The 11,249-nt window shown below is 42.8% G+C and overlaps 2 protein-coding genes across 2 annotated transcripts; both read left to right on the top strand.

The window, feature by feature from the left end:
* The first annotated feature begins 815 nt into the window (after window positions 1-815).
* On the top strand, window positions 816-2,975 carry LOC133126130 (tyrosine-protein kinase ZAP-70-like). Its single transcript, XM_061237979.1, has 2 exons — window positions 816-1,013; window positions 1,889-2,975. The coding sequence occupies exons 1-2, from the start codon at window positions 904-906 to the stop codon at window positions 2,013-2,015; spliced, it is 237 nt and encodes a 78-aa protein (XP_061093963.1). The 5' UTR covers window positions 816-903; the 3' UTR covers window positions 2,016-2,975.
* Window positions 2,976-4,058: 1,083 nt separating this feature from the next.
* Window positions 4,059-11,249, top strand: mob3a (MOB kinase activator 3A). Its single transcript, XM_061237977.1, has 4 exons — window positions 4,059-4,271; window positions 5,209-5,855; window positions 8,987-9,189; window positions 10,356-11,249. The coding sequence occupies exons 2-4, from the start codon at window positions 5,438-5,440 to the stop codon at window positions 10,383-10,385; spliced, it is 651 nt and encodes a 216-aa protein (XP_061093961.1). The 5' UTR covers window positions 4,059-4,271; window positions 5,209-5,437; the 3' UTR covers window positions 10,386-11,249.

The following is an 11,249-nucleotide window of genomic DNA, read 5'->3' on the forward strand; positions in this document are numbered from 1 at the left end:
AAACATTCAGAAGTCACTTATTCAACTGGCTTGCATGCTAATTTCATATGTACACCCAAGATTGCTTAGAGTAGAAATATGAATACTTTTTCAAATGGAATTGGCACAGGTATGTTATCTTTCATTGCAACATAGCTAAATGTTTTCCGCATATATGTCTAAAAAGAGTATGTTTTTTTTCCTATAGATATATATTGATTGCCTTTTTGATACGCCAACTAATGTGCATCATGAATCAAACTACTAAACTACTGGTCTATTAACCTATTCCTGTCAAACTGCTATGAAAACAGTTTTTGTTTGAGTTCATTTGAACTTGTATCATTTTTTAAAATTTCAATAAAAGTATTTCCATTCATTTGCATTGTATAAGCATCATTTTCAGTGTGTATGTGCCTGTGTGTATGTGTGTGTGTGTGTGTGTGTGTGTGTGTGTGTGTGCATGCGCATATGTGCCTGTCCAAGCATTCGTGTGGTTGTGCGCACGTTAAGGGAAAAATGATAAAGAATAATGTATTTGTCTGATACATACATGTGTGATACATACACATGCACAAACACAAGCACACACAGACATACACACACACAGACACACACACACGCACAGACACACAAACGCACATACACGTGCACACACGCACACACACACATACACACATGCACACACACAGACACATGCACACACGTACACACACATACACACACACAGACACACACACACATGCACAGACACACATACACACACACGCACACACACACGGACACACACACATGCACAGACACACACACATACACACACACACGCACACACACATACACACACACACACAGACATTACCCATGTGCCGTCCCTCCCTGTGTCTCTGACTCTCTCCTCTGTCCTGATCCTGTCGCCGGCAGAAAATGAAAGGCCCAGAGGTGATGAGCTTCCTAGAGTCAGGGAAGCGCATGGACTGCCCCACAAGCTGCCCGGACGTCATGTACACCCTGATGAAGGACTGCTGGACATACAAGTACGTCACTTCTGTGCCATTACGTGCGCAGGGCAACTCGGGAATATCCAGTGGCTTTGGACAGTATTCACTGAAACACTGAAATCACTCATCTCATAAATCTACAACACAATAAAGTGTGCAAAAAGTGAAGAGGGTCTGAATACTTTCTGAAGCCACTGTCATTCCTGTGCATGGGTTTCAGAGGAAAAACATCACATGAAATGTGTCTATTTCAGCATGAAGATACAAATATAGCTATCAGATGTAATTCAATGAAGAGGGTTTTTTACTCTCTTATCCATTGGCCACACTTTTCTGGCTCATAACTAGGTACGATACTGAGAACCAAACCAGGTTGACAAAACCATGGAGGTCCCCTCAGTTATAATGATATGCTGTAAGCTAGGTCTCCAATAGGAGATTCCCCTTAAAACTAGGCAATTTGCTGTGGTGGGTCAGTTAAATAATTTCCTCAGGGCACCCTAAAACTCACCAGAACCAATTAAATTGCAGGGATTTTAGTAGAATTAATGTCCTCTCAATCAATTTGGGGTCAAGAATATACAGTATATACAATACCTATAGTCTCAGTAGTCACACTAATGACTAATGTATAGAATGTATAGACTAGCTTATAATTGCAGGTTGGTTTTGTTTGCATTTTTGATTTTGTATGCATTTGACCCTTATTTTAACTGAATAATAACATAGTTTGTGCTCCATTGTGAAACACTGACCTGCTTGACAGCTCACCAAATAAAGTATATTATTATTATTATTGTTGTTGTTGTTGTTGTTGTTGTGGTTGTTGTTATTATTTTTATTAAAGAATTATATTGGAGAATTATATAGGCAAACTAATGACATGGTTGTTTTTTTTAACCTGCCTTCAGGCACGAGGAACGGCTGGGTTTCGCGAAAGTGGAGGAGCGGATGCGGACCTACTATTACTCCGTCTCAAAGAAGACACCGCCGGAGAAGCCTGAAGCCGCCGCCCTGGAGAATGACCCGCCCGAGTAGAACAGACGATCTCCGCTCACTGGGCCCTTTAGCGCCCTCTATGGGCACCATGGGAATTACTGTACACATGCAGCGGTTTTAAGTTAATTTGTTGCTTGACAAGTGGATTTTTATAACCCATTGGCAAATGTTGAATCAAACTCTCTCATCTCATTAGCAATATGTTTGTCTTATTGCAGCAAAAAAAGGTGACAAAAATACTTGAGATTGAGTTATTTTTTTTATGTTTGCTGTGTAGGCCAAGGGCAGGAGGTATGGTGAGCTCACTGTAATTGGTCAGTTAGGGTCTGAGTCTCGACCAAAACCAACCTTCCCTGCAGCCCAACACCATCAGGGCTCAGATCTACAGCTAAAGCAGTGCAGATAAAAAAGCATAAGATAGTGCACTCGGTCCTCTTCACAAGGCAGAAGAGATAGGCGTGTGAGAATGTACAGTTGCTAATCTTCTCAAACGACAGCTGAAGTGTGTTTGCTGGCAATGTTATTGTTTTATTTTGAATGATGTTACTCTGTAAAGTTTTGATTTATGAGACTTCTTCTCTTTAAAGCCTTTGCACGAGAAGCATAATGCCGCTTTATTGTAATGGTTAGATTTAATTTCTTGCAAATACATTTTTTTTTTACATTTTGGCAGGATGCCAAGTATATAATTATTATAATATTAATATTTTTAAGGTATTTTTGGCTTGGTCTTCAAGAGTGAAATTGTATTGTCTATTGTGTAGTCAAAAAGTAGTCACCTCACTTCAAGTACTTTTTAATTTTAAAAGTTTGTGGCATGCATAGTGGAATCACTATTAACTCTGTGAAGAGTAGGTTTTTATGGGAATGTTTTTTTTCAGTGTTCTAGAACTGCATTGCTTTGGATTACCAGTACTGATTGTGACATCGGCATTAGAATGTTCAATTTAGAACATTCTAATTGCATATTTGTGATCTTTACACCATGAAGGGTTAATGAAACATTCAGAAGTCACTTATTCAACTGGCTTGCATACTAATTTCATATGTACACCCAAGATTGCTAGAAATATAGTAGAAATATGTTTTTTTTCCTATAGATATATATTGCCTTTTTGATACGCCAACTAATGTGCATCATGAATCAAACTACTAAACTACTGGTCTATTAACCTATTCCTGTCAAACTGCTATGAAAACAGTTTTTGTTTGAGTTCATTTGAACTTGTATCATTTTTTAAAATTTCAATAAAAGTATTTCCATTCATGCATTGTATAAGCATCCTTTTCAGTGTGTATGTGCGTGTGTGTGTGTGTCTGTGCATACGCATATGTGCCTGTCCAAGCATTCGTGTGGTTGTGCGCACGTTAAGGGAAATTAAACAAATTCAAGTCATGACATAACAGATGTGTCAGTGATTGTTGTTTTAAAAGGAACTGTGATTTTAGGTTTAAATTCCACTTCCTTCAATTTTTCCCCAGAAGTTTCCAGACGTTGTTACTGAATCTTTTGTTTCAAGATATTCTAGTGTAAAGGCACAAATGTACACGTTTTGGTATTACTTTCTATCCTATTGCAACAGGAATTTCTAAACCCACATGGGGGTGATCATTTATTAAATACAAATAGCAAAGTTCTATTTAAATCTGTGCTATATTTTCTAAATCTCCCATAGTCGTCGGTACAGGTCTGCTTCCACATTATATTAAGCTACTGCACGAGAATCATGAAACGACCCTTTGTAGACTTCCTATACATTAAGATCTTACAAGATTGTAATCGTGATGAATATTGAATTCAGTATTGTGCTTTAGGCTACTTGGAACACCAAGTAAATTACACAAAATAGCCTATATTGTATTCGTGGCATATAATCGCCATGTATCTTATCGTTAACAAAAAGCTGCTTGTCGGTACGTGGAGAGTACATTTTTATTAGCCGGGGGCTATGCGAACTACTTTACTTTTTAGTAAACTCAAACAGGCTTGTCTCTTCCTCCAAAGATGAGCAGACTGTGCCGCCACGGGCGGTGTACAATGACGTTTCTTCAAAGGAAGTGTTTTTTGCGGGTGTAGGGAGGGGCCTGTATTTCACTTCGCAAAGAAAGTAGAATGGTAATATTTATTATTAGGTCCTGTTTGTTATAGTCATAAAAGTTCCATACCGCGGCTGAAATTCTTTATTTTGTTATTTTTTTTAATGAGATGATGCTCTAAATGTGCGGCAAATAACCAAAGGAATCGGACGATTAATACATAAGTTTGCTAAGCGGAACAAGAAACCAGCTTAGTCGGTAAGTAGCCTACACAGGAAAAGTAGCAACGAGCTAGCAAGATGTTGACTGCGGAACGGGTGTTTTAAAAGTCTTGCAGTTACAATGTCGCATGTTAGACATGTATTTAGACCGCATACAACACGTTACATTGTTTTTTTGCAGCGTATTAACTATCTTCTAACGTTTGAAAGTTTTTGCTATCGTCACTAGCTTACATGCTGTGCTGTCTGTTCGCTTTTAAATTTGTCTTGGGATACCGCTGTCATGTAACGCGTAGCCCTCGGGCTGTTTAAAGACACCGACAGATACGACTCAGTAAGCTACCTGTACCAATGATTGTTTTATATAAAGTTTTACATCACGTTCGTGCCGCATGTTTGGACGCCGGTAGGCTACGCACTCCGGATGTATGCGTCAGATAATATGGTTGATGCGCGTTCTGTTGGGAGCTAAATAGTTTGTTCGTGCAATTGCAGCGAAGGAAATTAATAATCTTATTTACACAGTGGTTAGGAATGATTAGCATCACAATAAGATCATCTTATGAGCACTAATACATTTCCAAAAGGGGCTAACGCGTTTACGCTTTCAAGCTTTCAAGTCTGTTTTTTATGGAACAATGAACAACTTGATATTGAAATATTATATTGTGAATTATAATTATCTACTGTCTTGAAACGTATTATCATAATTATACACCTCTGTATGACCGTGCCACAGCATTACTGTATTATGTTTTAATATGCTAAGCAACAATGTTTTACTACATTTCTGTGTCTCTCATTCAACCCTCCACCCCCATCCCACACACACATACATATACACACACACACACACACACACACACACACACACACCCACCCACCCACACACACACACACACGCATATATATATATACACACACACACACACACACACACACACACACACACGCAAATTCTCATTCTGTGACAGGTCCCATGAGTCGAAACGGCTGTACGTATTTCAAGGAAAATTAAAGCACACGCCCACTGCAGCCGCAGCTAACGGTACTGTCATTTTTTACGTCGCTGACGGTTTGCATCAAGGCAAATCCTTTCCTGAGCACCAGAGACAGGGTTAGGGGAGAAGGTTCTTCACCCAAAGCAGTTAAACCTCTCACACACACACACACACACACACACACACACACTCTCCAGCAGCCATGTCTCTAGCACTGAAGCAGGTCTTCAACAAGGACAGGACGTTCCGGCCCAAGAGGAAGTTCGAGCCGGGCACGCAGCGCTTCGAGCTCCACAAGAAGGCCCAGGCGTCGCTGAACGCCGGGCTGGACCTGAAGCAGGCGGTGCAGCTGCCCCACGGCGAGGGGCTCCACGACTGGGTGGCCGTGCACGTGGTGGACTTCTTCAACCGCATCAACCTGATCTACGGCACCATCAGCGACTCCTGCACCGACCAGTCCTGCCCCGTCATGTCGGGCGGGCCCAAGTACGAGTACCGCTGGCAGGACGACAGCAAGTACAAGAAGCCCACGGCCCTGCCCGCGCCCAAGTACATGAGCCTGCTGATGGACTGGATCGAGGTGCAGATCAACAACGAGGACATCTTCCCCACCAACGTCGGTAATGACCGCGGCCGCTAGCGTAGCAACGTTTTTCAGCCCGTCTCTGTGCTCTGAGAACGTAGAACGACACAAAGTTTAACGTGAAATAAAACGGGGGGGGGTGGGGGTGGGATTCCATTCGAAAGATTAAGGGCCGGTTTCACAGATTAAGTTTAGTCCTGGACTAATTTGATTTTTGTATAGAGAAAATCTCCATTCAGCATTGGGTTTAGTCTCGGACTGGGCTGTGAAACTGACCCTAACACAGTCAAATGAAAGACTATATTAGGATTATGAAAATAAATCTAGAATAAAGTTATAGAAAAGACCAAGGACCTACAGAAAGCAAGATTACTGAGTTAGCTGGATAACTGAATCGAGTAAAACCCGGAACCCTCCCAAATCTGGAACATCGAGTGTCGTAAAAAAGAGCTGTTCCGGGTTTTACTCAGTGCAGTTATCCGGCTAACTCGGTACTCCTGTTTTGTGATGCAGGCCTCCAGGAAGGAGAGAATGTGAGCTATAATGGAAGACGGGCGTCTGTAACTCCTGTCTGGCGGGGCTGTACTGTCTGCATTTTTATTGAACCCTGTGGGGTCATTTGTCCTCTGCATTTGACCCAACCTAGTTACTTAGGAGCAGTGGGCAGCCATAGTGCAGTGCCTGGGGATCAACTCCAGTTCTGAGGCCAGTGCCTTGGTCAAGGGCGAAAGCAGGAGTGAACCTAACGTGACATGCATTTCCAAGGCTTAACTTGTCTGCCGTATGAGAGGAAACCACAATAAGGCCAGGACTTTAGCCGAATTTGCCAAATTCTGCCCCCCTCCATGACAGGAAAGGCGTCGGTGGTCGTATAGTGGCCTGGAGTGTCAGGGGATCACCCAGTCAGATAATAACCGCACACGGAGCGTGCGTTGTTTCCCTCCGAGCTGATTAACAGAAGGTTGTGGAACTCGGCCATGTTTGCAGTAGGCCAGCTCCGGCTCTGCCCGAGTGGTTTTTGTGGTGTTTACGTTGCTTCCCGGGAGAGGCTTGTCTTGTGACAGGCGCTGGGTCCGTATTTCACGAGCTGTGGGCTGATGTTCACCGAGCCCGGGCCAGGTCAAACGCCAGACGCTGGTGTTTTATTTTTCTGCTCACGAGGCAGTATGGGGCCACACATCCTCCTCAGACCTGAACATTAATTCATTTCTGTCCCCTGTAGAGGACGCGAGTCACCGGGGGCTTAATCTCAAAAAACGTTTAAATTCTACTGAGAGGAACTATTAGGGACATTCAATAAGAATGGAATAAATAATATATTTCCAAAATTGTCTCTTCTAAGACATTTTTTTATTAAATGCATCATTTATTCTGCTGCATCTCAGGAGGATATAGTACACACCTAACTTGCTCTACAGAGGTAAAATAGTTTATCATTTTTGTCATTCTTGATGATCAGTAATAAATTCCCTTTGCACAGATGCACTTTGAAAGAATGACTTTCATTATTACTATTTGAAGATGAGTGCAAGCTTACACAAATGTAACTAAACGTGTAGCGCCAGGTTCACAGACGCAGATTAAGTTTAGTCCTGTACTCAAATCTCTATTCACATTGAAATTCGTCTGGGGACTAGGCTTAACCTGTGTCTGTAAAGCTGTGAAAGTACATAGGATACCACCGAATTTAAGCTTTAAGAGATTCAACTTGTTAGCTGGTGGGGGAAACAAGATGGCGGAACTGCAGTTGCCCACAACCACAGCTAGCCGATGCACTGAAAGATTGTGGATGTATAGAGCCGTCTTAAAGGAGCGCTAACGCCCAAGCGCGTGTGTGGCGTAAACTCGGGAAGGGATGGGACGCTGAACAGATGCACGGAGCGCGCGCTCCGTTAGGAAAGCCGGTCAGCAGGAGACGGTGGAATTCCGTACCCTTTATAGGTCGCCGTAATTTGGGGTCCGGCCTGTGGCTCCTCCCCCTCTGTAACTCTGGCCCCAGAACCGGGCAGGCTGTGGCTTTGAAAGTGGGTCATATAGCCTGTACAGTAAGATATAAATAAACACAGCCTGTGTCTGTTTATATAACCCCTGGAGCCGGGCCCAACGATCAGATGTGTTCCGCTGTAAATGAGTCTCGAGTCCGTAGCAGCCTGAGCAGGCTTGAGCAGCAAAGGTGGCCATATAGGCATGCAGAAATTAAATATAATAAACATATTGAATTATTAATACAAACATTGGACTGAAGGTTTACATGGGACAATATTATTCTGTTATTGCCAATGTCTTTTCCCATGTCAGAGGCTAGAAGTTAACGTCGGTGAGGGGATATTGGCAAGGGAAGGTTCCAGGGTGTAGCAGAAGTTTAAAAAAGGTTTTAGCTTTAGCCTTGTGGGCAAGTAGTGATACCCCAACCCTGGGACATCCCCTACCCCCATGTGAAATCCCCCTACTCCTTCATCGCCCCTGAAGGAGATGGTGATTTCGGCAGAGGTCTAAGTTTGTCGCTGCTGTCAGCAGTAGCCTGAGACTACAGACACCCAGCATTACCTTAGTTAATTATACATGTGGCTGGCTGACTCCTTCAGACCAGGTTTACTGATGTGTGACTTAACCCTTTCAGGTGTGAGGTCACAGATATGTGATTTAGAATGTTCTTAGCTGAACATTCTGTCCCTGATGTAACAAATTGAAATCAATGGAGTTCTAGAACACTGATTTAGAACATTCCAAAGCACCTACTCTTTAAAGCTTAAGTACAGAGGAGTTGCAGGTACAGAGAGAATTATATTGTTACTTATTGTGGTGGCAATCAAGGTACAGCGTGAAAAATAGGAACGTTGCATTGACTTGCAACGTGTCCACACAATGATTGCTGTTTGAACTGGCGGAGAGTACTGAGAGCATGAATGGCCATGTCCACCTTTTGTATTTGACAGGAGTTCTGTTCACCTGTGTGTGATTTGTCTAAATGCGGAATGCTCAAGGATTTGAGCTTGTTGATCCAAACCATTTGTAATGCTTTTTTATTTTTATTTATTTTTATTTATTCAATTTGAAATATTGGGAGTTTTTTTAAAGTGAATTGTGAAAAATCTTATCAAGCTGGGTGTTACCCATGTTGAGTATTGTCAGCACTTCCTGATTTCTGCCTGTATGCGTTTTTTGAAGGTACTCCTTTCCCCAAGACCTTCATGCAAGTGGCCAAAAAGATCCTGTCCCGCCTGTTCCGGGTGTTTGTGCACGTCTACATCCACCATTTCGACCGCGTGACCCAGATGGGGGCGGAGGCTCACGTCAACACCTGCTACAAGCACTTCTACTACTTCATCACAGAGTTCAACCTCACAGACCACAAAGAGCTGGAGCCACTGGTGAGTGTGTGAGTGTGTGAGTGTGTGAGTGTGTGAGTGTGTGAGTGTGTGAGTGTGTGAGTGTGTGTCTGAGTGTCTGAGTGTGTGAGTGTGTGTGTGAGTGAGTGTGTCTGAGTGAGTGTGTGAGTGAGTGATGGGTAAAATGGTCTTACCCCATTGGCCAATCTTGAAATGAGCAAAACTCCTTCCTCTCACCTTATCTTTTTGTCCTGTTTAGAAAACCTGTAATAGAAATACGGTATTAAGTCTGAAATATAAGACTTAAAGTACTTGAGATTGTTTTTTGCAGTGTAAGGATATATTTACAGGCACTCAGACAGTAAAAACACCCATGAGGCAGCTGCTGCCAGGGAGATATTTAAACACAAATACAGGCTCAAGCCCACATGTCAGGGCTAACAGTGGGCGTGTGTCTGTCGTAGAGCAGCGTAGGGTACGTATGGAGATGTGTGTTTAAGTCTGAGATCCCTGGCCCTTGCTCTGCAGAAACGCAGGGTAACTGCTTCTTATTTCCGCCCTAAAATGGCGGCCGTTCTGCAGCTGGGGACCCAGGTCAGTTAGGCTGCTAGTGGGTTGGGTGCTGAGTCAGTGACAGTCAGGAAGTCCTGTGGCTGCCTGGGCCTGTGGTTGATTCTGTTGGGTGAATTTGGGTAGTTTGGGACACTTCTGCTTCAGTCTGCCCTCACCACCGATCTTAATCAGACTGCTGAGGGCAGACTCAGAAACTGTATTCAAATGACCTGAATTCACCCTACCATGTGTCAGTTTGTCTATATTTTTAGTATTTTAGTGGTTCTTTTAAAGCCGTTATCTTACACTGTTCAATGAGCAATTGATGCACTGGGATTATTTTGTATTGTATCTATTCATTTTAGTGTCTTTCGTGATCTTTCGTCTGATTCTGTCTTTCTTTAGCTTGAATATGTCTTGTTTTTAAACTTTACTGCAAACACATTTCCCTAGCCTAGTGACTAAGTTGCTTGACAGGTTGCCAGTTTGAACCTCAGTGTAACCACAACAAGATGTGTGAAGCTATGGGCCCTTGAGTAAGGCCTTTAAGGCCTGCTTAGTCAATTCAACTGTAAGTGGCTTTGGATAAAAGTGTCAGCTGCATAACTAATGTAACAGTGAGCTCACGGTGAACCTGTCTGACGTTCTTTCTGCAGAAAGAGATGACATCACGGATGTGCCACTGAGAAGGACCCCCTCCAGGACCCCGTTCCCAAACGGACACGTTCCCCCCCCCCGGAGGCACCCAGCCCACCTCCCAGGACGGGAGACCGAACACAATCTGAAAATAATCTATTTTTGTAAACGTACTGTAACAATCTGTTTCGCAAGAGAGCTTTATCGCAGCCTATTTTCTACTGTTTTTGCGGAGCTGAGAAGTTTCATTAGTGCAGTATGAAGCAAGCAATATTTTTTTGTGTGTGTGGGGGGAGGGGGGGAGAAATGTTTCTGTTGATGTTGTTCTGCCTTTCTTTTCAGTGTGAAGCACATGACTTTTACATATTGTGTTTTTAAAAACATTTTTTAAAGTACTTTTGAGTCTCACCCACCTGCTACAAGCGATATAGGAAATCCTTGATGGGTAGGTTGTGTGGAGCAGACGAACCAAAGTTTTCTAGTGTTGGGCGCGACATTTTGTGAACCTGATTGAGAGTAGAGAGAACTGCTTGGATAACTGTGGACCAGTAAAGATGGCCTTCGAGGTTGCTCGTGGAGTATGCAGTATGAAGTATGAAGTCTATCGCAGACTTGACCAGCATGACATACTGTTCACCAGCTTAGGATAAGCAGACCTCTCCTCCTTTCACAGCAATCATTGGTACTGAGCTGTTTCACAAACCGCTTCTCTCTCCCGCCTCAAATCCTTTCACATATTTTGCTACTTTTGTTTGTTTTACTGTCGAGAATTTCTAATCTTGTTGCTTTATTCTTCTCTCCCATTCCTTTGTTCTTGTCGTTTTTATTGACTGCATATTTTATAAGTTAATAAAGTTGATTTTTGCTTCTGTGCACTGCAGGGGTGCATAACGAACACTGATCTTTCATTCTAA

This window comes from Conger conger, chromosome 4, assembly GCF_963514075.1.
Source record: "Conger conger chromosome 4, fConCon1.1, whole genome shotgun sequence".
NCBI classification, from domain to species: domain Eukaryota; kingdom Metazoa; phylum Chordata; class Actinopteri; order Anguilliformes; family Congridae; genus Conger; species Conger conger.

Excerpts from the sequence above, each read along its gene's own strand:
- LOC133126130 (XM_061237979.1), top strand. The coding sequence starts at position 904 with ATGAAAGGCCCAGAGGTGATGAGCTTCCTAGAGTCAGGGAAGCGCATG. Across the intron at positions 1,014-1,888 it reads AAGGACTGCTGGACATACAA|GCACGAGGAACGGCTGGGTT; the intron begins GTACGTCACTTC and ends ACCTGCCTTCAG.
- mob3a (XM_061237977.1), top strand. The coding sequence starts at position 5,438 with ATGTCTCTAGCACTGAAGCAGGTCTTCAACAAGGACAGGACGTTCCGG. Across the intron at positions 5,856-8,986 it reads CATCTTCCCCACCAACGTCG|GTACTCCTTTCCCCAAGACC; the intron begins GTAATGACCGCG and ends CGTTTTTTGAAG. Across the intron at positions 9,190-10,355 it reads ACAAAGAGCTGGAGCCACTG|AAAGAGATGACATCACGGAT; the intron begins GTGAGTGTGTGA and ends TTCTTTCTGCAG.